Source organism: Chamaea fasciata, unplaced genomic scaffold (assembly GCF_029207755.1).
Source record: "Chamaea fasciata isolate MVZ Bird 193981 ecotype frontalis unplaced genomic scaffold, bChaFas1.0.hap1 SCAF_7, whole genome shotgun sequence".
Classification (NCBI taxonomy): Eukaryota; Metazoa; Chordata; class Aves; order Passeriformes; family Sylviidae; genus Chamaea; species Chamaea fasciata.
Window position 1 is genome coordinate 37217975 of NW_027094092.1, and position 27871 is coordinate 37245845.

The 27871-nt window shown below is 43.8% G+C and overlaps 1 protein-coding gene across 1 annotated transcript; it reads right to left on the bottom strand.

The window, feature by feature from the left end:
- Window positions 1-220: 220 nt before the first annotated feature.
- EGLN3 (egl-9 family hypoxia inducible factor 3) lies at window positions 221-27490 on the bottom strand. Its single transcript, XM_066188411.1, has 5 exons — window positions 27008-27490; window positions 6596-6715; window positions 4591-4727; window positions 3828-3901; window positions 221-2728 (listed from the first exon to the last, which is right to left on the bottom strand). The coding sequence occupies exons 1-5, from the start codon at window positions 27362-27364 to the stop codon at window positions 2691-2693; spliced, it is 726 nt and encodes a 241-aa protein (XP_066044508.1). The 5' UTR covers window positions 27365-27490; the 3' UTR covers window positions 221-2690.
- Window positions 27491-27871: the final 381 nt, after the last annotated feature.

Genomic DNA, 27871 nt, shown 5'->3' on the forward strand with positions numbered 1-27871 from the left:
CCTACACCCCACCCCCAATTAAACTACAGCTTCTTCAAGGAGATCATCCCACTGGAAACAGAGTAGAGATCTGAAACAGAGGACTCAGGAACTGGTTTCAAGCTCTCAAGGCCTCAACTTTTTTTTGCACTTGATTACGAGTGTTAATAGACAACATTCTCTGCCATAGAATAACTTCTCTGTCTTCTATGCATGTAATTTAGATTAGAAAGATACTGGCTAAAAATGAAAATATGTACTTTATTTACAATAAATGCAACTATACTGCTCCATTCACCACACATGTTGCTGACCACTGCAGAAACCTGGTGGTAGCAACAGTGATAACTGAAGTACCTTCCTTTTACAGCCTGTACACAAAGCTTTTCCCCTTCCACCACATTGTTTTTCCACTGTTCCAGGCTCCAGTAAGATGTGTACTAACAATGCTTTCTAGTTCATTCTTAGGTTACAGTTTCTAGAGGCAAAGCAATATTTGCTCTTTTTTATCAGGTTTTCCTCCTTTTAAAATCACATGGGAGTTTCAGATTTACGTGCTCTTATCAACTTTGCATAGTAAGACAACAGGTTGTATTCCATCACCTTCTCTAAATAGTAATCCTATCTTTTCCAACACCACTCACATTTCAAAGGGTTACCTCTCACTCTCAAGGAAGAGCCCAAACTCTTTCACCTCCCACATGAACATTTCAGAATGAGGATTTCAGGTTACCACGAAGTTTCCTTCAAGTCTCTGGTGTGTTACTTAGAAGCAACAGTAGTAGAATAATGTTTTTCCTAACAGTAAAGGACATTTATCATATCTTTTTCTAGTCTTGAGTTGTAAGAATATTTGTCACACATGTTCCCTCATATTCCTGTCTTAAGGTGCACAGTGGTCAGGCCTATAGGACCATAGCTGGAACTCTGCAAGAAGCCAGAGACAATAAGGGGTTTCTTAGCACTGCTGTATTTACATTCAGTATTCATGGGCAGGCTGAAGGATGCTCAGCTTTTTCTTTTTCTTTAAGATAAAAAAACTGCTTTAAAAATGCTCCATTTTCTATTATCATTTTTTATGTCATGAAAGTTATTTCTATTCTGTCCTATGCAGCTGTTACCTTTCTGTCACTGCTGTTTAATAGTTGCCATTGCACACTACGTTTCCATTCCCTAGCTCAAGTGCAGCCCCATCACAGCACAACACCCCAGCCAAGCGTGGGGAAGCGGAGCAGGGGCCAGCAGTTCAGACAGACCGCCTTCACCACCATGGGCAGGTGGCACAGGAAAATATGGGACACTGAAGGGGGCATCTATTTGGAACATTTAATAGGGTCTGACATACACACTTGATAGCATGAGATAAAAATGAATGCAAGTGCAGGTTGAGAACAATTAGTGTGAGTGATAAATACATCCACTGCCAGCTCCCAGCTTCATTAAGAGCTATTCTGAACTGCATAGTAAGTGCTGGTTGTAGAAGTTTAGACAGATTGGAAATAGGTCACCAGTTACTCATTGAGACTAATAAGTTTAAAAAAATAATGGAGACAAAAAAAAGTGTGCTTTGCCATTGAATAGCTCTGATCTCACAGCTTAGGCACAGCAGTAGTAGTTACCTGGCATCACAGATCAATTGAAACGGAATTGCGGTTTCATTCAAATTACGTATGCATGCAAAATTAAACAAGTGTGTTCAGTAAGAATATGCAGCATAAAAATCAAGTCTAAGTTACTCATTATTTATCATATATTTTTCAGACTTCCAGACATATCTTTTCCTTTCAGATTCATATCTATGTCACACAGAACATAGCAGATGGAGAAATCGCAAAGCAAACACCTCTCTACATATCACTGGCCTTAAGGGCCAATGCATTGTGTGCCATAAACCTTCCAAGTTTACCAGACTTCTGGGAGAAAAGAGCTGTTTTACCAAACTGTGAAAATAGAAAACATATAACCCATCCTGCTCAAAACAGAAAAAAAATGGTTTTATGAAGTTGTGAACAAATACCTAACTACTTTCCCCTCAGACCTGCGACACAAAGGGCAGTACAGCTGCACAGCTAGAACGTGCCTCTTGAGGAGCAAACAAAATCCAGAAAATGCAATGATTGTGTAGACAAACATCTGGGAAGTCATTTACTGAAGAGTTGAACCAATGTTCTGTGCAGCAAAATGATGAACAATACATCAACAGGTCCATTTGGGACAGACCGTAAAATTACACTCTACAAATATCCAATTTAATTTCCCATGTCCATTATCTCTCTGTGCCCGTTAGCAGTCTGCCAACTGATTTTGAACTTGCAAGGCTTCTTCCCATTGAACTAGAACTTTATTTCCCCATAAAGTGCAAATAAGACTCAGTTTTTTACCACTAGTTCCAATGACCATTATCTTAGTTACAAGAGTGATCAAAAGCCAATTGGCTGAGCCACTACCACTAGGCTTGAGTATCACATACTCTTTTTTTTTTTTTTTTAAACCCTGGTTATTTTTTTCCAGCAAAAGGCAAGGAGCAAACAAGTCTTTCTTCTGCCAGAGGCAGCATGACAGGAGGCTGCCTTAAGTACCATCAGCGTAAGATGCACATTCTAGACACAACTGGTGCATTCTTGTGCATGAAAGTGTTTTGCCCTTATTTGCCAGAAATGGAAGTCATCTTTGGGATCTTATTTCCTCACAAGGAGTTCATGAGCAGCTGCTTAGTCTTCATTAAGAGGTGCTTCTCTCTTCCTTGCATCTACACCAAAAAGAAAAAAAAAAGGCAAGAAGTGGTTAAACCAGGGAGTTCTGACTGCATTTATCTGAAAACTCAGAAACAGAAAAAGTTGGTTTGTTTTCAATGGACAACACTTTCCATATCAGAATCATGGCATGAATCCACAATGTGGACTGAACTGCTATACGATACCACAGCATGTTAACAAGGACAGTCACACAAAGATCTTGTACAATTATCATGTTCAAGTTGAAGATGACTCATGCAATACTTAAGTAGCCAAATAAACTCTGAGACCCCAGATCAGTGATACTTTCCCCCAGTGCCTCTTGGACCCTTTTTCATGATCCTCTTTAAGGGTGAAACCAGTATTTGCTTTCCATACAAGCTATAGAGATGACAACAGTCTGTTCTGAAAATTACTTGACTAATTACAACTTTGCCCAGCTGCACACATTTTTAAAAAGACAAGTAGTGTTCACACTGCATTTTGAGGAGGCAGCCCCTGAAGACCAGATCTTAAACTGCTCTGAATAGCAAACCTTAGATCATGGTCCCAGGTAGGGTGTTAGAACACATCTAGATAACTCAGACTGTGACTCATATGCCATTACTACAGCAGCAGGCAGAGTGGCTGCCATTAGAAAGCTGGATCACCTCTTTGTGGGCTTCTGCCCTTTACTAATACAGAAGACAGTGCCTATTAATTCAGAACATTTAGAGAACACAACTATTAAACTGTGAAAGTCTAAACAGGGTACTAAACAGGGTTTGGGGGAGGCAAAATATACCTCCCAAATAACAAAAGAAGAGCTGATTCCTTGTGACTGGAGTAGCCATCCAGGGTAGGAAAAAAAATCTCAGTCATTTGGGACTCAAATCAGAAACTGTGTTTCCCATTCTCCCCATTTTGTTCAACAGGGATTCTAGGGCCAGGTCTGAATCTTCTATCACAACTTCTCCACTTTGCATAAAATGACTAGCAATTAGAATTGAAAAAGCTTTCTAAAAATTCATTACAATGCTTGCAGCTACAGAACCACTCCTGGTCTGTCTCTGACTTCGGAAATATCAAAATGCATTAAATTCTTTCTGGGGAACATTCATAAAAAAATCATACCGGTTAAGTTCCTGAACTTCTTTTTGGCTTCTGCTCTTTCTTCGGCATCAAAATACCACACGGTCATGGCATATCTATAAAAGAAAGAAACCTTACATTTCTTCCCACTTTTGATATTAAAATAGAGCACTGCAGCTTTATGCTCATGGAGAAAGAAAAAACAAAACTGGATTAGTAGACTAAAAAAGTAGAATGAAAATGACTCATCTTTATAGGCAAACACAGACAGCATTTTAGTGTGTACTTTAACAAGTCAGACAGAAATGTAGGTGAGAATTTCTGCTGGAGGCACAAAAGAGAGCACAGCCCCTGGTAACAGAGGGCAAAAGTAGCTTCCAGACCTTTGCATGTTTTTCTGTTCTGGGACGCCTGTAGGCAGCTTGGGGGCTGCCCTGCGTCACATCAGCTTTTCACAGCCTGCTGACAGATGGTAGCCCCAACAATCCCTATAGTGTTACAAGGGCAAAAGAATAACCCAGCACCTCCCAGATAAATAGCTATGCCTGGCTTGGAAGATTTCTCCTGTCAGTGGTTAAGGGCCTTCTTTTCCAACACACGAAGAAATGTACCACTCGAGCTTGTTCCTCCTTAGTTCATGAGAGAATTCCCAATGACTCAAAACAAGGAAATTCACTCAACATCTGTCTATTTTTTATGCACATGTATTTAAACATGATGGCTATAATTATGGATAAAAATATTGGTAGAAGAGATGCTTTGGGTTTTTTCCTAGCCAGCAACCAATACTAAATATGCTGCTTACCTGGTTGCATAAGAAGGCTGGACTTCATGTGGGTTCCTTCGATCTGACCAAAAAAATAGTAATCGGTCAAAAATCGGCTCAACATCTGCTACATAGGACTTTCCTTCTGGGAATATTCGAAGAATTCCACCATGCAACTGAAAGAAAAGGAAAGATTGTTTTTTTGCACATATAAACAGCCACACATCCACGTGAAAAATGACTTATTTCTCCCTCCTCCACACCTAAAAAATGGAGAATAAACATCTAATGATAAATATGACAGCTACATGACAACTGGAAAAACTTACTGCATCTCTTGGCCACTTTGATTTTACCAAATAGTTTGTAATGTTTTAGCATAAGCTTCTGTCTAGCAAATGAACTGGGATGCAGCAAACACTGGGAAATTTTTGAGCTTCCAGTCACATTTCTAGAACCAGTGAATACCACGGAGCTGCTCCATCTGACCAGTCTGAGATCAGGCTCTCTCCCCAACAATTGTTAAATACTGCTTTATGGTATTTCAAAACCTGTGCCTGATCATTTAGGAATTAACTTTTACACCCTGGGAAGAGTGAAGCCTGTTTTATTGTTAGATTTGTAAAACTTCTCAAACACATTACAGATCCCAGCCACCATTTTCCCTACTTACAACACAGCCTGGTTTCTCTACCATATAATTTCTGTCTTTCCATGTGCCACGATTTTCAGAAAAAAGATCTGGTGATCTGCACACACTCTAGAAACTTCAAAAGATGAAGATGAACCCTGCCTCCTGCTGCTGTTAGAAGGCTCTTTGGAGACTCTAATGCCGTATCAGAGAGTGCAGGGAAGATGCTGTCAGTGCAACACTGACCTGACATAGTACCACCACGCAACATGTAGACCTCAGTGAGAAACTATTAAGTCAGGTTTAATGCCCCATGGTTGCCTTCAAAGCCCAGTATGATTATACTTTCATATTGCATGTCTTCCAGCATACACTAACATAAAATCACTGTCACATCTACATAACAAACTCCATCAGTGTCCTGCATTTCACTTAGCTTTTCTTAGTACTCACTTGGGTGCCTCCTCACTATTTGGATAAGGGTGCAATGCACAAAATAAACTGGATATTTGCATTTCCTCCCACATCTCCTCCTTCATTTTATTACATTGAGATACTGCACTGTCACACTCTCTATAATGGGATGTGCTTTTCTGCAACACTGCACTTTTCAGTGGCATTGCCTCTGATTCTGAACTTACTTATGGGGGTTCATAATATTTACATGCACTTAAAGAGCATATTGGCCTAAAAAGAGGTTAGACAAGCAAAAAACATTGGACAATTTCCAGTCGATAACCCCCATGAACCGTTTGTGCTGCATTACGACAACAGACTTGTAAAGAGACATCCTGCAATTTTACAAACCTTTCTTCTGTTTCTAATTTAAAGGTGTGGCACATTCAAGGCTGACTTAACTGCCTTATAGTAAGTAATATAGGCAGAAACAAGAGTTCCATCCTGTCAAGAGACCCACTGGTGTAATCAAACTATGTGTTTGTTCCTCTTCCTAAGCTCCACTGCTTCACAAATAAGAAAAGGGAACTGCCTGAATATCTTCTGCAGGTTAGCCAGAAGTATGAAGAATGATAAAGTCACAAATACGGGCTGTAATTTTACTCTGCTCCCAGAATCCACTTATTCTGTAGTGAATTGATTTTCTTTTTCTGCTCTAGACAAAGCGTTAAGAGCACACAGCCCAGTGCTTATAGCTTTATTCTGTAACAACACAACAGTATGCGTGTAGAATGGGAGAGAGGACGATAAGGAAACAGTCCAGATTCTTACTTCCAAAGCATTGCCAAAAACACCCAGAAAAAAAAAATTAAAAAAAAAAAAAAAAAAAAAGAGATGAAGAATGGACCAGCAGTTCAGAAGTTCATCAGAGTTCACAGAAACAACGGCGAGTCCTGAAGCTCTGCTTCCAAAGCAGTTTTTCCTTCCTGTTTTGCCTCAACCCAATGGCTTACTCACCTTGGAGTCCCAGTTCTTATTCAGGTAATAAATACAGGTGATGCAGCGCCCGTCACCATTTGGATTGTCCACATGACGAACATACCCAGTTCCATTTCCAGGATAGCAAGCAACCATAGCCTAAAAGATACAGATTGTAAAATAATTAATTATACAAGATGCCTAACTTCAGTTTTAATTTGCTAAGCATCCTCCCACCAGCAGTTTGGCTCAGTATTTTTCAGATGATCAATCCAAAACCTAGAGCAGACATCACCTGAAGTTATCTTTGCACAAACATCTTTCACAGGATAGCCCAGTCAGTATGAAATTCAAAACGGAAAAAAAAAAAAAAACAAAAAAAAAAACAAAAAACAAAAAACAAAAAACCTTCATAATTGACAATATATACGCTAAAATAAAAGGAAAAAAAAATGTATGCATGTAAAAGCTTGTTACAAGCTACGTGACTTTGAGGCAGTTTCAGCAGAAATTTGCTTGGGTTTCTACAGATAAGCAGTCATTGCAAAACTGATTTTCCAGTCATAATGAAAGTAGAAAGCAATCCCAGGACATCATGCTTTACTACCACCATCCTCCTCTATTCATATCTTCTAGTCATTGTCATATACACCCCCATGTCCAACTCAAAATGAGGGTCCCCGGGAGGTGTTGGTAAAAGTCCATAGAGCAAAGTCTGCAAAAAGCTGCAACTCCTTTGTGCTGTGTTTGCACAGGGCAGTGCATGTTTGTTTTCATGGACTGAGCCACAGAACTAACCAAACAGCTTTCAGAACATACTTCTCTCTTTGATCATCTTCAGACTTGCTGATACAATCGCTTAATTCATGGTTTAAATTTCACCTTGAATGATGAGATAAGCCTAACGTGAATTACTTCAAACCACACGACAATCAACAAGTCTTAAAAGGTTTTTTAACAGCAAAAAACATATTAAACTTAGTTGACTTGATTAGCAGCCTAAGCAGAATGCAGGGAAGAGCAGGTGAGACTGCAGGTAGGGCACTAGATCTCTGCCTCAGTCACTCTTCACTCCTGGGGCTACTTGGCAGTGATACCAATCACCTCTAAAGCCGTTGCAGTAGAAGTCTTGTTCCCACTCCCCTGACATCTCCAGATTGCTTGCCAGTATTAGCAGCAAGAGTGATGGGAAATGATAGACTAAATTCAGTTGGAAAACTGCAGATAGTGTTCAGATGTGATTTCTGCAGAGATGAGGAGAGACCAATTATCATTTCTCAATCCATGTGGTGTGCTCCCATAAATAAGTTGTGCAGGAAGCACACTGTAGGGTCAAGTTCAGCTCACGGTCCACCAGGACGACATAAAGGGTTCCCAGGTTCCCCTGGGGAGCAGAGCTGCTGGCAGCCCCCAACCTGTACTACTGCAAGGGGCTCTTCCTTCCCAGGGGCAGGAGTCAGATTTGCCCATGTTTAATTTCATAACATTGGGCCTGTTTCCCCAGTCTATCTGGTTTCCTTTTGGTGGCAGCCTTGCCCTCAAGGGCATCAACTGGTCCCCCTCAGTCTGGTGTCTTCTGCACAGCTGAAGAGTGCACTCTGCCATTTGTTTCGGGTTACTGATAAACAAAGGTGTTAAACACAACAAGTCCCATGACAGATCCCTGTGGTGCCCCATTTAGTAGCAGCCTCCAGACACAATATGTCTGATTGACCATGACCCTCCAAGTCCAACCATCCAATCAGTTTTTTACCCATCTACTTTTCCATCCATTCAAACCATAAACCCCTAACTTCAGATATAACAGTATTTTACATGCCTGTCCCACAGAATGAGGATATGATTGTACACCATTTGCATGACCTGCTCCAATGATCTGATATGCACAGTTGATAATGCAATTGATACCTGGAGATTGACTGCATAGGCTTTATTAAGAGCAACTGAAATTTTTATTTAGGAACCCCAGAACTCTTGTTTTCTTCTTCCAAGCACACGCAAAAGGCATGCTGTTCTCACGGGACATGACCGGGTACAGTATAGCACATGCTGGTTTAAAGGAAATTTTACTGTGCCAACAAACACCAGCCCAGAAGCTACTGCCAGCCAGTGCAGTGGATCTCTTGAACCCTCTGCTACCAAGAACAAAATCTAGCCACAGGAGTCAGCCACGTATGAATTAACTTTCCTCCCCACAACAAGCACCTGAACAGTACCTGCAGGCAGCAGTAAGTCACCAGGGCCCGCTCTCCACACCTCCGGCCACAGATGCCTAGAGACTACTGGCCTGCAGGGTCAGGACAAAATGCTAAACAAAACCAAGTACTTTTAATTCCAAGTAATAAGCCCTTTTCCATCACACCTCGCAGTTAGGCGGATGCCTTGCTGGAGATCCTGTCTGCTCCGCTGTCATTCTGCTGTTACAAATGGCCCCAGAGCTGCACCCCATTTCACTATCAGCCTGATAATAGCAGTAAGGGCCAGCCTACGGCATAGTGCTTAAAAGAAGTTTGTTAAGGGCATAAGTCTGATGGAAACCACAAGTCAATTGTATCTGCAATCTAAAAATGATTTGAGGGAGCTGTGCCCTCTCCGGTGAGGATAACCCACCTTGTGCATTCCCCCATCCCAGTTACTAGCACAGTACCTCACACAGGTGTACGTTCACCAATCGCACACACAGTGAGCTGCGTAAGGTCTAACAATTAAAATAATAACCTTTCGCAAAACAGGACCTTCATACACTGGGAACCACCACCTTGGTGCCCCTGAAGCCACTCCATCACTCCCCTCCTCAAATGAGCAGGGAAAGAAAATGTAACGAAAGGCTCATGGGTTAATAAGGATAGGGAGAGATCACTCACCAGTTACTGTCACAGGCAGAACGGACTAGACCTGGGGAAACTAATTTAATTTATTGCAAATCAAACCAGAGGAGGATATCGAGAAATAAAACCAAACCTTCCCCTTACCCCTCCCTTCTTCCCAGACTCAACTTCACTGCCAAGTTCTCTACTTGGCCAGCTGTGGGTCCATCTCGTAGCCGGCAGGCACTGGCTCTGTCGGACATGGGGGAAGCTGCTGGCAGCTTCTCACAAAAACAACCCAGGTAGCCTCTCAGCTACCAAAACCTTGCCCAGCAACCCCAAGACATCCTGAGAGCTAAGAGTACAAAGGAGAAGGGGCAGCAGTTCTGACAGTCGGGCAGGGAGGAGGGCTGTGCTGGGGAGCTGGGTGCAGCAGAGCTGCTGCCAAGGGCATGGACACCTACGCCACCAGCTCAGCCCAGCTCAGCAGAGCCCTGCCCATCCCCACCAAAGGGATGATGCAAGATGGGAATACAACTTTGTTGACCAATAATACCTTGTTTTCAAGTTGATGTACAACACAAAATTACGGTGGCATTAAGTTTCTCTTTGGAGAGTAGACATTACTCCGAGATTACTGCACTGCCTAAAAATCAATCCAATATTACTATTATTTTTAATGCTGCAAACAAAAAGCTAATAAACAGTAGGCTGAAGGGCAGATCCTAAAAGGGATTTAGGTGCTTTATTTACTATGGAAATCTAGGCAAAAGGCCAGAGTTTACCCTGGCCTCCCCCACATAATATGTTCTCTTAGCAGAACACGTGCTTTGTCTCCAACATTGATGCATAATTTATTTATATATAGTATGCACCTTTTTGCAACTGCAACACTCCATCCCTGGAGATTAAGTGGAACGATTCCCACAGAATCCTAAAGCACGGGCCACACTTTCACTTAACCCTAAGTCACACTAGCTTAACTTTCAGAAAAGCAACGAGAAAAAAAGTTTTCTCATAGCAGCAGCAAAAGAAGAAAAGCAGAAAATACACTTTTTCCTGGCACAGTGAATATTTGAATGAAACCTTAAACAATGAAGGGAAATCATTCTGGTCCTCCTAGAGACTGTTGAAACGATATCACGCTTTATCAGAGGAACGGCTGGAGCAACTCCAGAGCAGATCAAGCTGGCCTCAGTAGGGATTCCAGCTGTTAGCAGTTACTTTTGGATTCATTTAAAGCAAACAAGAAACAGGAGATGAGATGCGTGACCCAGACTTAATTTAGGTAATTTGTGAACACTGGTATTTGCCAGTTTAGCGCATGGTCTGGCTACAAAAGCCAGAGGCTCGATAACAATAATCAAACCATTTACCAGGTGTGCACGTGGAGTGTTAGTAAAAAATGTTTCCTACACTTTTGGCTATTGTGTCCAGAAGAACACACTCATTTTTGGAAGCAACTCTTCATTAACCAACTCCAAACCTAAACTAATCAAGCTAGCCATAGCAGGCAGTAAGGAGCAGGAATGTACCTAACCTTTTCTTTTTTAATACAACAACTATTACAATGGCTGTCGGTTGGTTGAACTTCCCAGTGTAAGCACCCAGAAATTCTGCAACACCCCCCTTTTCTAAGTTAAAAAACAAGAGTTTGTCTTACACAACAGCTGAATTGTTAAAAACTGATATCCAGATGCACGCCTTTGGAGTCACACATACACACCACCATATGAAGACCAATGCTCTGGCAGTGTAGTCAACAGTCATAAATTAAACCCTACAAAACTTGGAAAATGAAAAGCAAATCCTCAAGACTAAAGCTTCTGCCCCATTATTTTCAGGGATGTTAGCTTTTCCAAGAGGGTGCAGATCAGCCACTAGTTAAAGCAGCTTTAGTAAGGACGCGGGAATTACCAGTAAATTCCACATTGCACAGAAGCTTTCAAAAATAAGTTATCAATCACTCAGTCTAAGTATTACATTCAAGTCAGCCAGAGAAATCTGCAAGTCAAACTGCAAGACACTAGCAAAGTTTGAAGGCAGAAAAAAACACAACTGTCCATTGAGAGGATTTTTTTCCCTGCCTCCCAGTGCTTCCAGCAAGCAGAAAAACAAATTCCCTTAGCTGATGGCCAGAATCATGCTGGGAGACATGATTTACAAAATAAGCAATGCTAGAGCAGCCTGATACTTGGAACAGAACATTTCAGAAAATATCTCAGATAGAAGATGTTTGTAAGTGGAAATGAACAGTGCTTAATAGAAGCAGTAGTGACACCAGGTCAGAAGAAGCAGCACTCTGTGCCCACTAGCACTAGACCAGGGTCCCAGTGCACTCCCACTGCAGACTGCATAGATGGTATTGTAACCCCTCACTAATCCTGTATTTTTCTCTCAGAATTAGTACGATCTTTGCAAGCAGCAGAGAAAATCCTGATCTGTGCAACTTAATCTGGCCAATACCAACCACCCTTGCAGATTAAGCTAAAGACTCCACAATATGCTTTTCCATTTTTTGTATCAGATTTTTTTCCGTATATTGCCAAACAGCAGCTATTTTTGATCCCTTCTGTAGATCATCTCTGTGTATAGCTTGGACACCAAACAGTTAAATTCAGAAGTTACATGTAAAGTTAGTTGAAAGGTTCTGTATAGGCACAAAGCAATGCTGATCTACAACATCACTATGGTGGCTGTCTAGAAAACCAAGGTATTAATAAGAATTAACAGTGCTGGAAGCCACTGCAGCTTTCACGTGCATTTTTATTTGGCTGCACACTTCCCAAATTTCAGCCCAATATGTGGTTCTCAGTTCTGAACTTGAGGGTAAACAAAAATCACTTTTGACCAGTCCTCTAAGAACTGAGGACTACCAGGATTCACTTGGTTGCCTTAGTTTTGAATGTATATTGTGCTCAACCTGATTCTAGTTCATAGATGTGCACAGTCTTTACATCCAGAAATGGAAAGGCACCCAGCATGCTCTACATTAAAAGAACATGAGTGGTCTGACATGTCATGATCAAAGGCAGGAGACTCTCAGTTGAGGCTTGACTGACACACAAATGCTATGGGGTGTTTCTCAAGTAATTTCTTATTGCACCCAAGTGTTTTCTGCCACAGAGCTCATAATGGTTAAGTATAAAATATTCATGAACTTTATTAAATATTAGTTTGTTTGAATTTATGCAAGTTAAAATATTCAACTGCTATACTGAAGCATGAACTGGGAACATTGGTCAAACTTTATACTCTATTGAGATGGGAAGGAACAGAGGGGAAAAAAATTTGTTGAAACACCAGCAAATCAGAGACATTAGCTGAGCACCTGTTGGAAAGGGAATCACCAGTTGCAAGAGGGAGTAAAATTCTGCTCACTTCAGTCAAGCAACACATGAAAGGGGCTTCAGGGGTAGTAATATATGAGAAACTGGTCCCTCATTTCCTCACTATAATTTGGTTATCAGTTTTCAATCAAATTATTTTTGTAACTGTGTAAAAAAATCCCATTTCCATGGATAGCATTTTCACCAGGTGGTCTGGTGCTTGCTTCTCCTTGCTTACATGCAAGCTTGATCATCACATTCAGATCTTCCAGGAGCTGAAACTTCATCTCTCCTTTTTTATTTTATTTAGTCTTTTGCATGCACCATAGCTTGCTTGTTGCCTGCAGGTACAACAATTCTTTTTTTAAAGGATTTTTTGAGGAACAGCCTGAGGGTGGGTGGAAACTGTGGGAAAGACTATTCTCTCATCTGCAGGAAAAAGATGCTAAGACACTGTTATTTTTGATTACCAAACAAAAGTCTATTATTACTTGATAATATTCTGATTACTGTAAGATGGAAAACTGTTCCTGCTTAGGAAGCTTTCCTAATGATTGGCAACCCAATTTAGTTTTTCGTAGCATATTAATATGAAGGACTGTTTCAGCCTGTTACTACTTTTTTTTTATATTATTTTTCTTAACAGAACACACACTTAGAAATAAATCTGGATGCCTTTCAAGTTCAAGCTGGCTGCCAGAGCAGTGCCACTGTGAAATGGGAAGGCAGGAAACAGCCGTGCCTCGTGCAGGCAGAGACCATCTGCAACTGCCAAGAGCACAGGGAGCGTTTGCAGACCAGCCTTTGGAGACAGCAGTGAGTTCTGCTGAGCTGCTCCTACTGCTGGATACTTCCTGGGATCCTACAGGATCCTAAAGTCAAGGGGCAATTCAGAAACTGTGAAAGGATCTGACCATAGAAGAAGTTCTCCAGGTTTCCAAGGGCGAGTCCCAGGCGCTCATCTAGCACTGTCTACTGTCTACATTACATGGCTTTTTAAAAAATGTTTGCAAACTAACACTGCTTTCGGACCACCCAAATGCTCTGTGTTCAGCCTCTGGGCACAGCAAGGAGAAAACAGAACACTGAAAGTTAAGGAAACAAATCTGAAAATGCGATAGGATCACAACTGTCCTTGCAGTGAGCACCTTTGCCTGTTGCAATAATTAAAAGAATTAACCTCCTTTCTTGTGTGCTTAATTAACCTACATGTCTGCGTGTATGTCAATTCTCCAGTACTTCAAGTGCTTCTCCCATCTTCTGCACATGCAAAATCAGGCAAGATTTTTATTTTACATCCTCCTCTGACCTAAAACTGCGCTTTGGTCTGTGTTGTTAGTGGGTCGTTGAGCCTTGCACGCACACAACGGCAACACCGCTCCAGAAGCGATTAGCGTGCTGTGAAGAGCAGGCATACCATCACGGCAGGACCTGAAATTTAAAAGGCTATTGCCAGTGAATTAGTTCAGTCAAGGATATTCAGATTAAGTCTCCAATTAGCAGCTGTAAACATGCGCAGTGCATCGATGTATCAATAAAGGCTGTTCAGTTTAGAGAGACCGCCCGCCCCTGCGCCTGGGAGCGCTGGCTCGGGGCCAGCGAGATGATGGCTTAACGACAGTGCTACGTGCGGAGCGTGAGGCCATCGGCGATCAAATGCAAACTTTACTCCAGAGTGCACTTCAGAGAGGCTGCGGAGGGACGAGGGGAAACCCACACAGGCAGCGAGCACACAGGCGCTCAAGGCACTTCTCGGATCTCCTTCTGAACTAGGTTGTCCCTCCCTCCTGTGCTGCAAACACAGGCACAGGGGCTTTTCTCCCACACTTAAAAAAACAAAACAAAAAAACCTGTCTAAGTACAATTAGGATTACTTTTGCCTTTTGCTGAAGCCCTTTTTCAACACCCAGAAAACTCTTTCAGTTCTTTCCTCTCCCCAAAGAACCAAACCTGACCGAGCTGCACTAATGAGAAAGCATCCCAAGCAATTGATGCAGATGGAGAAAGCATCCCCTGTAATAAGCCCTGGGGGACATCGTGACAAGCACCACCCCCGCAGAAAGGCAAATTCATAAATAAATGCAAGCTCATTAAGGAAACCTGTGAGGACTGTCCCTGTATGTTCAGTCTGTCAGCAGGGAATAAAAGCCTGGTAACCAGCACAGACATCCTCTGAGGAACATTTCTCATCTGTGGGGTAGAAAGATAATCTCACTGTTCCTGAAATATTCCAGACTTTCGTTCTTCATCAGCACATCAGACCTTTTCAGTTCTGCTACTAGTCACCCAGAGGATTACACCACTTTTTTTTTTGTTTGTTTGCAACATTTAAAGAACTGCATATTTTGATTCTCTTGTGGTTGCACTAATAAAGGTCAGGAAAGACAGCCACAACATAGGCAAACTTTTGCTTGGAGCTGCCTGAGCTGCCAACATCTTTTTCTTATTATTACCCATTTATTTTTAGCCTGTGGGCCCAGGGAAAGTGAGCAACAGTGCCCACAAGGCTTTTATCAGCTCACATTGGGTATGTAGCACCCCAAACACCAGGGGCAGCCCTGGACATCCTGGCAGGCAGAGGTAATGAGCCACCACCTTGAAGCAGGTGTGCCAAGGGGACAGGAGGCCCCAGCTGCCAAGAACAGTCCTTCCTCGAGGCCACCACTCAGGATGCCTCCTGTGACCCCGCGTGATCCCACCGCGCCAGAAGCAGCACCACATCTGGGGGAGATGTCTTCCTTTGCCCTCTTTGGCTCAGTGAAAAACACCCTTCACTGTCAGAGGGGAATGCAGGGTTCAGAGAAGCACCATCTCACTTGGCAGGTACCCCAGATACGCCTCAATGGTCCTCCCTCCCAGAGCATCTGAGGCTGCTAAGGTATCACTGCGCTGCTTAAACAGAGACATCAATGTTCTTAAGCGCTTTTTATCACAGCAGTAACAACAAATTAATGCTAATTGATGAGACCAGTTATCTCCTGTGTTAATTTTGGAAGAAAGCCGTCTCACTATCCACATTACCTTTTGCTTACCCACACCTTTACAGAGGACCTTGCCTAGATAAGAGTAACCTGCATAAGATTTTGAATTAATATTTAAGGGTAAAACCCATTAAAAGTATCTATAACAAATCACCATCAGAAATAATTTTTACTATGGTTCAATAACATGTAGTCTTTACCTCTAAGGTTTTGCCTGCACATGAAGTTGTACTGCTCTGTCTACATGTGCACTTCACAAGAGTGCAATCTCTCAGTTAAAGTGGACAGATGTGCATTCAGTGACATACCATCCTGCTGTGCAGGAAGGGAAACAAGATATTCAGATTCAAGGAAAATTCATAATAATAAACCTGCACACCTGTTCTAAGGCTAGGAAATAAAATGTTTTGGTAAAAAAAACCAAACAAATCTTCCTAAGTGTTTTAGTGCCTTCCCTCTCCACCATGTACACCACTAAGGTATGTGTAGACAGACACTCAGCAACTCTGAGCAAAGCAAGCATGCATAGACAGACGTGCATGCACCACAAACTGACTGCCAGCCTTACATCTGCATGTCTTAAAGATATTCACAAAAGCTCTCAACTCCTGAACAAGGATGTCTGCTCCTTAACCCAGCCATGGACAACACTAGATTCTGGATTTTAACATGGGCTCCTGAATTCCCACTTCCCTTTTTCCACTGGTCAAGTGTCTCCCATGGATTTATGCTGCCACCACCTGACAGAAGAGATCAACCTAAAGGCCAGCTGTGTTGTGGCCACTGACACAGGCTTCGACACTCCTGCTGGGGCAGTGGCCCTGCACAGGGACACAGGCGTGCCTGACAGGTTTCAGCCGGCTCACACCTGCTGCTCTGCTTTGCTGCAGTCCCCTCTAGAGCCGTACCCAGTCATTCCCACCACCACAACTCACTGAAGCAGCAGCCCTTAGGAGATTTCTCAAGCCCCAGTTCAGGACTGAGTCTTATAACAATAATGTTCCATGGCACTGCAACTGTTGACCAAGGGAGGCAGTCTCTCCGGTGTGAGTTCAGGATGTTTCCTGAGGATGCAGAAAGCCTGGAGTGTTCTTTCTGGCTCACTTCCCTCCTTGTTCCTCTTCCCCTCCATAATCTTTCTTCTGGCAGCCGATGTGACAAGAGCGGTACGTACTCACAGCCACCACAGGGGAAGTCAAGGCTGAGCCAAGCTGGAGGTTGGACAGAGGCTGCTCTCCCAGGATGCCAGCTGGTTGGGCAGCCAGAGCAAGCAGCCCTCATCCCTGTCTCTTCCCTGAGATGGAGATAAGGGACAGTGACTGCATAAGCATGACAGGCTGTGGTAAGAAACCACCTGGTGGGGGTCCTGCAGCTGGCTTTGCTAGAGACATGGGGTACAACTGCATCTCTCTGGTGGGAAGCACAGAGGGTGAAGGCAGGACAGACAATCGAGGGGGAGGCAGAGCTATAGGGTTACATATGCCCATTTCAGTGTCAGGGTCAAGTACATCTGCCCATGGCTATGTTGACCACTGGCACAACCAGTGCCTTTTCTAACTGCAGCCAAAACATTGTACTAATACAGCTTATAACGAGCAGCAGTAGCTTCTACAGATGGCAAGTACTGAAAAATACTTTTAACCAAGTGCCAGCAAAGAAAAAAAAGTATTTGTTTCAGTTGCAGACATCCAAGTGTAAAGAAACAAACAAAAACCACATCAACTACAGTTTTACTCCTGCCAAGAAATTATCAGTGCAAATGTGAGACTGCACTGAGCCTTTAAGTCACCAATTAAACATGAAGTTATGCACTCAAATATCTTGGTAAAACGCACAACTTTGACACTTCAGTGTTTGACCACCATGTAATGTTGAATTACACCACATTTGGCAATGAGGACCAGCATTCACAAGTCTTCTCACCACTCCTTCATGAAGAGGAAGTCTGTAAAACAGTTAACCTGGCAGTGACCCTTCCTGTTGGCCTGCTTCAGAGACACCATGCACGTGCTCCATACAGCAGATGACAGAGGGTATTATAGAGAGACTTGATTTAGGTGGAAACATCAAGAACAGAGCAGTCATTCTGGAGGATTCTGTCCCATTTGTGCACATCTACTTATATGACACAGCTTTTATGTCTTAACAGCAGGACGTTATAGCATTTATGGTGAAGCTTCTCCTTTTTCCACTTTTCAAACCACTTCTACCAGATTTCCTGTGGGAAATCAGAAGGGGAAGGTGCAGTTAACACATACAGTCTTCAGCAACAAGCACAACACCCTAGGACTGTTAACAGCCCGGGAAAAGGCAAACTGAGGACTAATTAACATCTCCCCCCTCCCACCACTTCTTTAATACCTTCTCTCTCAAATTCTCCTGGTTCTGCTCTACTTTTTCTACTCACATGGTCCAGTGAGGGGGTGTGCAAGATGCTTTCTTCACTCCCTGGAGGCCCAAGGCAGTCAGGAAGCTCCAAGCTGACCTCCACCAGCACAAAGGCCACTGTTCTCACACCCCAAGCTTTTCCCATTCCATGTGGCATTCCCCACCATGCACTGCCTATCCCTCTGCATGCATTACTGGAATAAGTGCTACTGTTAATGGTATTAAGACAGGTTTGCCATAAGACAGTCAGTTGCAAAGGTCAGATAAAAATCATAACTACTATCTGTTTCATCAAGTAAGGGTCCTTGCTGCCCCCCAAGAGACCACATAAAAGATGACCTGCATTTCAAACATAAGAAAAAATTTATACAAGGACCAGGGATGGCACAAGAAATGCAACTCCTCCTTTAGTTTTCTAAACACATTCTAGCATAGTCTAAGGCAAACACCAGAAGATGTGCTTCAGGTCCCATTGATCTGAAAGAACCTTTAAGAAAAAGCAGTTAAGTGAATTGCTGAACTGGAGCCAAAATTTTAAAAACATTTGTCTTATCACTTTGTATAAAAAATTACAGCGCAAGAACACATAAGCAATGATTAATTATATTATGACTTACAGACAGGAAAAATGCAGACATATATCTTGTTCGGATTTTCAGGTCCAGAAAAAAGCACAGAAAACAAACTATTTATATTGACCGAAGGATTCACATGAACTAGATAGACAGAAGACTCAAAATGGTTATCTTTTTTTTTTGCTACAAAGTAGGATGCAATTCCCTGATATTGGGCAAAAGACATGGCTACTCTGCCATTTCCAGCTGCAAAGCTTTGGACTGTTTCCAGTCAATGCAGATAGAGTGCTATGCTGTACTCCTGTAATTTACACTACTCAGTTTTATCTGGGTGGCTAAATATGAACATTTAGTAAGCCTCCATGGAACCACCACGATCAGCAAAAATCTCTTGCATTACTTTATTTGTGAAAAATCAGAGCAATAAGTAGGTTGTTTAATTGACTGCTTTCTACTAAGTGCTTTGCATGTTGGCACAAAGTTTATTCACCTGCTAATCTTATCAAAGCACAATGTCAAGAGAAAAATGACTGTAGGGGAAAATGCTCCTTTCTGTCACTGAGAGATAGTAGATGTGTATGTGTGAGTGATGGAGGGGAAATAGAGCTTACAGCTCTCTCCAAATCATTCACAGGAATGATCACGAGTGGTGTGCTGATGGGATGACATGCCTGTGAATAGTTTAAACAGTAGGAGATAGATGATTTACTTGGCATGAGCCTCCTTCATGATCTTACTTCACCTCACTGAACAGAGAGACCTTCTTGCTTTTCTGACCAACTCTGCAATCTCTTTTCAAAACAATGAGGTCTAAACCAAATTGTTATGTGGTGTTATGCATCAGTCAAAATCTTCTGTCAAGCCCCACCAAGTTCTGTACCACTGCATCAATTATTTACCCTGGAGCCTACCACAGCAGTTGTCAGCCATAGGCACAGGTATCAGAAGCAGTATCCAAAACACCTCTTCCCAAGAGCTCCTCCTTCTAATAAACATTACCAATAGAGCCTTTTCACAGAAGCTTAGGAGGACGTGTTGTTGACATCTTTCTAACAATGTTGTTCCAGTGTTCAGCTTTGTGACGGAAGGATTTCAGTCATGAAAATCCAAACCAGGGCTTTAAATTCCCTCAAGCTGGTATGGACACATCGTCCTTCTCCACAGATGTAAAACCAGTAACACTCACTCCTAGGCTTTCCTTCCTAACCTCCTCATTCTCTCAAGCCATCCACTGCAAGATGGGAGAGCGCCATGGGGCCTGCTGGTGCCAAGGGACTACTTGCCCCTGGACACAATGGGAGCAGTCAATCCAATTGCAAGAGAGCAGAAAAAAGTGAATACCTCAAAGAAATAAAAAAGAAGAAAGTACCTTGTCTTAGTAAGAGTCATGTTGAAACATCTGATAGAAGTATTGATCTCTTCCAAGTGTATCAAGTTTTTTCAGGAAACATCAAAAATTCATCTAATTAAAAATGCATTCATGCTTGGATCATTGTGGTTTTGTCTTCTCCCTCTCTCATCCCTTCCACACACATATGGGAGGGACTTGAAGTACTGTTGAACACTACCACTTCAGGAAAAAAAATTAGAAAACAAAGTATCTGTGGAATATGGAAGAGGATGGGGAAGACACTTCTGTGTAATAAATCAAGCAAATTTCTCAGGAAGCAACATGCAGTATAAGTTTGTATTACATTGAGCCACCGTCCAAATAAATCTGGAAGTCAAAGAGAAGAGTTTACTATGAAATCAAATAAAGACATTGGGATTAACACAGCTGGAATCTTCAATGCAAAGTAACAGGCCACTTTTACTCTATACCTCCTGTACTGCATCAGTGTTATGAGAATCAATGTCCATTTTAACATATACTGCTCTTAGCAATGAACTGTATGTAATGGACTGAATTATTCATTAATAATTACCTTGGGAAAAGGTGGAGAAATACTAATAGCAAGGATCATTAGGAAGAAATTCTTCACAGAAAGGGTGATTGGATATTGGAATGGGCTGCCCAGAGAGGTGGTGGAGTCACTGTCCCTAGAGGTGATTGGATGTGGCACTTAGTGCCATGGTATAGTTGACATGGTGGTGTTCAGTCACAGCATGGACTCAATGATCCCAGAGGACTTCTCCAAACTAATTGATTCTGTGATTCCATGGCCAGCTCTCCTCCCTCCCTAAATGCAAGCTCAGCATGACAGGGCACTGAACTCTGAATCTTGTGATTTCCCCAGTGGCTTTCCCAAGGATACTGCACCTTGCGATGCTGCACACACCCCCGTGAGTACAAAGGACAAACACTCCCCATACACAGAGGCCTTAATGCCACCTGTGCCAGTCACACTGCCATTCAGTGAGCAATGAGTCCTCACATAAAAGCAAAATGAGTGGCACATACTTATTTAGGGCTTGCAAGTGATCCAGCTATTGGCCAGCACACCAGTAAGGCAATCTCTGCAAGTCCCTGGACTTAAGAGCTGACATGATAGCAGCAAGAACTGCTACCAAAGCAGGCACAGCAATGAATAAGAAGTAACTGCAGAAAATTCAAGACCAATATAGGAGAGATTGTGGAAAACTTCACTGCTTTGCCACCACTGTGTAACACCAGAGCCTAGCAAGACTCACGAAGAACTGCTGGGCTGCAAAACTACAGACAACAAAAAAATTGCCCTGATGCCACAAACACATGCACAAACTCAGGATAAACAGGCCATTCATATCTTTACATTGCCTGAGAGCGCACATTTTCCTTCACTTATAGGATTAACCACCTCTGTCTTTCTCTGAGACTATGGCTGTAAAGCACGTGGACAGGCTCCTGGTACAGTGTGATAAAGGTCGCTGGGTGGATACAGACTTCTCTGGCAAGAGGGGGAAAGGAGGACCAAGAGAAGCCACCTGGCTGCCAAGGGTTCTGGTGTAACACATACCAGAAGGCAGCATGTTTTTGCCACTGACTACCATGAAATAAGTTTGCCAGTGCACTACAGTCAGGTTTTTAAGAGTGATGATACATAACAGCTACTGAATTCAAGCTGCTTGCAACTTCAACACCTGAGTATTAATCAAACACCATTCCCTAGAGGCTTCCCATGCTTCTGAACCCACTTACAGATACTGCATCACTGTCTGTAAAATATTGATCCAATATTTTATTTACAAAATACTGTAAAATATTTCTTCAATACCCTGTCCCTGCTGAAAGAAGAATTTATCTGAAAGATTCTCCAGGTGCCTCTTTCAGAGAAGTAGTTCTTTTGAAAGTTTCAAAAGTCGTTGAGAATAATTTGATGAAGAACAAAAACAAGTGTTAATATGCCCAAGTTTATACTCATCTGATTGTCAAGCAAAAATTATACATTCCTGTGTATAATTAACCAGGCTAACTAATCTTGCTTGACAAACACAGATATAAACATCAGCTTTGACACTGAGCCAAAGCAACCACACTAGGATCTGTGCCAATGCTGAATTCTTCATTCTCATATCATAAAACGACTTGTCTGCTGTATTTACAGTTCCAGTGGCTCTGGACTCTGCCGGCAGCTGGCCAGAAGAACAGATTTGAACTTATACATTATGCCAGAACATGTGCATTTGATTAGAAGAAAGAAATTATGCATATTTCTTCTGGATGGTGGTCTTCATCAGACCTCCCATTGTAAACTCAATATAAGGCATGTTGCTGCCCAAGCGTCAAAAATACTTTGTAACATACAATAAACCAGTATATCTCAAGAGGTAGTACCATTCTTCACCCGACTATAGGTATAGTTTTCTCTTATCCCACTCTTCAAATCAGTAACTCAAGTCAGAAAATTCAGCATTTCACCATGTTTTAATTGCAAAGGACAGAATTTGAACGTTAGAGAACAGCACTTTTCTTTCTTCATATATAAATGCAAAAATACCTTACCTCACTACCTGAGTTATGAGGAACTTTGTAAAACTACTCCTGTGACACCTCATCTATTTCTTCAATCCTCAGAAACAGAAATCTTGGTAACAACCTGCTACGCAGACCATATTTCAAAACCTACCGAGGAACACCCCATCATGTGATAGGCAGAAGAACCCACTCTGGTTTCCAGCAAACACTCACTAGCTGTCACCACGAAAGACCTACTTCTCCTGTGACCATTAGAGAGGGTCCACCAGGGTGGGATGAGCAGGGTGGTGTTACGACAACAAGCAGAGGAAGCAAGTTTTTGGGAAGGTTTACATCCCATAGGGACTTCTAAATTAACTAATCTCACATTGCAAACATTTTTTTTAAAACTTCAGGCCAAACACTTGACACTGAATGTGAGCAGCTCTGTTCTGAGCTGAAAACATCAGTCACAGGCTTCCTTCAACACAGAGCACCTCCTAAGATTATGAATTATTGCTTTATTTTCTAACCAGCAGGACTCACTGGTGTCCGGCAGGTACAAGATGGGCTCAAGGTCCCCAGTGGCAGCCCTGACACGGATTTCAGCCTTTGGTGGTACCCAAGGGGATATCTGTGACTCAGAGCAGGACATGCTGCTCTCACGACGAGGTGCAGAGTCCACTCAGGGTGCAGCCACACCAGTTCAAAGTACCTTCCACCCCTCCATGAGGACCAACTCAGCTGCTGGCAGCACGTCAAGCGCTGACTCAGCCGAGGTAGCCCAGGGCAGCAGGCACTGATGGCATTGCTCTGGGACCCTGCCCAGTCACAGGGAGAGCTGCCCTTCTCCAGCAGAGGCAAAATGAGAAAAGGGGAATACCACAGCCTCTTAGCAGCAGATGAGTTACCCAGACACCCCACTGCAAACACAACATTAACTTTCCACACACCAGCCAGCCAACCTGGTTCCTTCCATACTCTGTCCCCTGCCTCCTCACATCAGGGACTTCCAAGAACTCCCAGGCTCTGCAGAATCTTAAAAAAAAAAAAAAAAAAAAAAAAAAAAAAAAAAAAAAAAAAAAAAAAACCTCAAGCCCCTGCAAATGCCAGTTAACCCCAAGAAAGAACTTTGGGACCTGGGGAGTCAGAAACTGCAGCACATCACCCTTTCACCTGCAGTCCCTGGAGCATCACCTGATCCAGAGGGCACTCTGGGTGACTGGCCTCACAGACCAAGCTGCAGCTTTGCTTCTGACCCCAAACACCTACCAAGTTTTCTCCATCAAGTAAAACTTCAGCAGTATAGTTTCTGTAGGTCCTCAGAAACAGAGTGTCCTCAGGCCAGAACATCCCTCTGCACAAGGACATCAATCTTGTCACTCTGAGGAGAAGACTGAACTTGGGTCAATTATGTCTCAGTGATGTCCTTAGCCATTTATCTACTAGAAAAGGGGAACCATTGTATTATCTTACTAAAAAATAGAGACTAGTTGATGATAATGCAAAAGCCAACAAGCAGTGCATGGTGTCTGTCAACCTTTAACCAGCTAATATTTTAAAATACGACTCACACCAAAGATAGATTTGTATCACTGGTCTGCAAAGATGAAAGGTTACATTTCATGATCAGCCCTTAAATGTCAACCAGCAGCTCCTGTGAATATCCAGCACCCTTGAAAATTTTACTTCTGTTTATTCTCTTTGATGCAATCTTAACGTTCTTGAAATGCTCTTGAAATTAATTTGGAAACAGCACAATCCTAACTGACCTGTTTCTCTCATTTAGCTGAAAGGAAAATTTCCTTTATTGGACAAAAGTTGTTCAGGTCTTAATATATTTGTGTAGCTACAAAAGTATGAAGCACTTCACACTACACTGACATAATCTGACATAAGTTCATTTGCCAGGCAAATCTCTCCCCTTCTTCCAACACTTAGGCTGAAAACTAATGTCATACTACTTATTTAAAGTATAAACCTTTAAATAATGATAGGCTGATATGACAAAAGTACATTTTCATGACAAATTGAGTTACCACGTACCTAAATGCTTACATTTTACACAAATTGCTCTGAACTCTTAGTTCTGACTAATATCTATATCCCAAAACAATAAGTTACAACAGCACATGTCCCACAAAGAAGTTCTGGTACAGTTGCCCAGGAACACCCTACATCCCTGCAAATACTAAAGTGTGAAATTTTTGTGGGCATTCAATTACATGTATAATCCATCAGATAAAATGAAAATACTCTGAATTTAAATTTGGGATTTGTGTGTATGCATTCATAAGACTTCAGATGGTAAGGAGAATGGAAAGGTTTAATGGTGGACGAGAAATGTCTTAAACCAACGTGGGAACCTTCATGTACTATAGTAGTCAGTTGTTAGTCACAGGAATAATCTTCCTGCTGAAGGCATCCCACATCTCAGTTACAGACAGCAGCTGCTATTCCAGGGCCTCACATACCCATAATTATAACAAGGGGATTGGTTACTATTAATGTCTGATGAAAATTTCTCTGCATTTGGTTTTACAAACAATATTGAGATACTGAGTCCCTTTCAGTCCTGGACTGTGGGGTAGCACTTCCATGTGCTGTTTGGAGTCTGACAACTTTCACACTAAAGCACAAGAGCCAGAAGTCTTTCTTTATAGCAAATAGCTTGCTGTCTATTTATAAAACAAGTTCTGTTATTACTATTTGTACAAGAATGCCTTCAAAAACACCAAAACTATATTTTAAAACCATCTCTACAACCCAAAAGTCACTGCCCAAAAGACCCTTCTTCTCAGCCAGCACCAACAGCCTCCATTCATCCAGCTGATTTGTTTTCCAAATACCTTGTAAAAAGGCTGGACAACCTCCTTTCACTCCAATCCAACTTTAAAGTAACCCCTCTCAACATCCACCCCCACACACACCCTCACTCCCACACACACTATTAGCCAGAAATGTGCTTTCAGTAGTAAAGAGGTAAGAGAAAGGTCACCCAGAGAAAGGATGAGGATGACCTTAAAGGTGTGCCAAGGCAGGATGGTTATTTATACCTCCTCATACCAGGCTCTCAACAGGAATAAGTGAAATCCAGTCCACCCACATTTTGAAACGTATCTACCCAAGCTTTAACTGAATTGATGATCAATAATTCAGTGGAGCTAAGCATAAGGAACAATGTTTCAACCTTTTATTATTCCCGCTACTGTGTGTAAATGTGTGGGGGTGCATGCACAGGTTCCAGTGTATTCCCAAGCAACTGGTGAACACCACTGTACTTTTTTTTTCCTTTTTCAGGGAGGAATCTCAGTGCCACTCACACATCCCCTTAGTCCATTACAAGTCAGGATCAAGAGAAATGCCTAACTTCTCCCTGTTGTCATCTTTTTAAAGTTTTATTGCTTTTGTTTCTGGCCTATCTCTAAAAGCAGTGGACCTTTTGCAAATGGACTATGTCAAGTCAGAAATAAAGAAATAAGGATGTCTTCAGCATTCAGGACAACAAAGTAAACTTAGTTCCAAGCTAGTTTGCTTTGCCACAGCAAAACAGACAAGGAATGAAAAGACAAGTTATCCCCAAAGTAATGGCATTGAAAGTGCAAATAAACTTCATTGGGAAAGAAACTAATAATACAAGCATCTTCTCCATTTCTGAGAAAGCCTAGAAAAAACTTTTCTCTTTAAAACAAAAGTTTGCTGTGCTCAAACTAAACATCCTGTATTCTGTGCAAATTCAATGCAGTAACGAGAACCACTTCATCTGTAGAACGGTGACAAGAGTTGGAACCTCGAAACTATTTAGGATAATACTACTACATAGGCAAAAACATCCAAATAATCGGATCAGAGCCGGGTACGTTCGCAGGGAGAAGGTGGAGAGCTTGCTCCCCCCGAAACGCAGTCAAGCTTAGACGTTTTCGGTGGGGTACGCCCCGCACTGGTCCACCCTGTCCGCACATGGGGTGAGCACAAGCAGAAGCGGGGTGCAGCCGGCTCCAGCCCCACCGCGAGAGGCGAGGAGCCGGCTACAGCCCCCGGGACGGCTGCGAAGTGATGGCCGCGGTCACACAGGGGAGAAGGCAAGGGACCGGCCGGGGTCCGGCAGCCGAGGAGCGCGGCGAAAACCCAGCAAGGGGAGCCGCGAGGAGCCGCCCCGGAGCGCTGCTGGCACCGGCGGGGCGAGGGACCCGCAGTGGGCGGCCCCGCTCTAGCGGGACCCCCGCACCCGGCCGCCGGCGGCAAGGGCTGGAGAGCGGCTGCCGTCACGGAGTCCCTCAGGCAGCGCGCAGCGCCACCGCCACCCGGGGCGATGCTGCGGGACAGCCCCGCGGGGCTGCCCGAACCAAAGGCACCCGCCGACAGCGCGGACGCGCCACGGGGGAGTGCCCGTGGAAAGTTTCCGGCAGGTCCCACCGGCAGCTGCGAGGCGGGTCGGACCGGCTGGGAGACGGTGCCAGCGGGCGGACGGGAGGTCGGGGCCCCGCGGACCCTTACCTTGGATCGCTCTTTCACGTAGTACTTGCCGAGCCGGCTCCCGCAGTACATCACCAGCCGGTCTATCAGCGTGAGGAGAAAGTTGATGGCCTCGCAGCCCTCCTCCGTGCCTCCGATCCACTTGATCTGGTCGCCGCGCAGGTGCCGCTTGGCGACACCGCGGCTGGGGCCGGCCAGCTGCCCGTCGGCCAGTTCCCCGTCGCGGTGCATCCGTTTCACCCGCTCTAGCACGCAGTCGCCCACTACCTCCCCCAAAAAGTTGTCCAGGTAGCAGAAGCCGATGTCGTGCAAGCAGGGCACGACGTACTCCAGGGCTATTCTCTCCAGGTCCAGCCTCATGATGTGCCCCAGCGGCATGGCGCGGCGGGGACGGGCGCGCCGCTGCTCTGCCGGCGCCCGCGCTGGGAGGCGATGCCCGTCGGGCCGCCGTCCGCTCCAGACCGAGCCGGGCAGGGGCTCCGCCGCGGCGCGGGACCAGGCGAGGCGAGGATAAAACTTTCGCCGCTGCGGGCTCGGCTACGCACCGCGGCCCGGCGCTGCGGGAGCGGCGGTGCTGCCGAAGCCCTGCGCTGCTACTGCTGCCGCTGGCGCCGCAGCAGTGTGCGGAAGCGCCCCGGGGCGTGCGGGAAGGACGCGGGCAGCCCCCGCCCGCGGTGAGAGGGCGGCAGATGGCCCCGCGCTGATTAATACGCCGGCTACGTGCGGGATGTGTGCTCGCGCCGCTGCACGTGGGAGGGGCCGCCCGGCGCGGCGGGATCGCCCCGCCCCCTCCCCGCCCGCGGCGGCCCGGGCAGCCAATCGCGTGGGGCGGGGCGGGGCCGGCCCGCGGGGAACGCGCGGCGAGGGCTACCACACGTGCGCGAG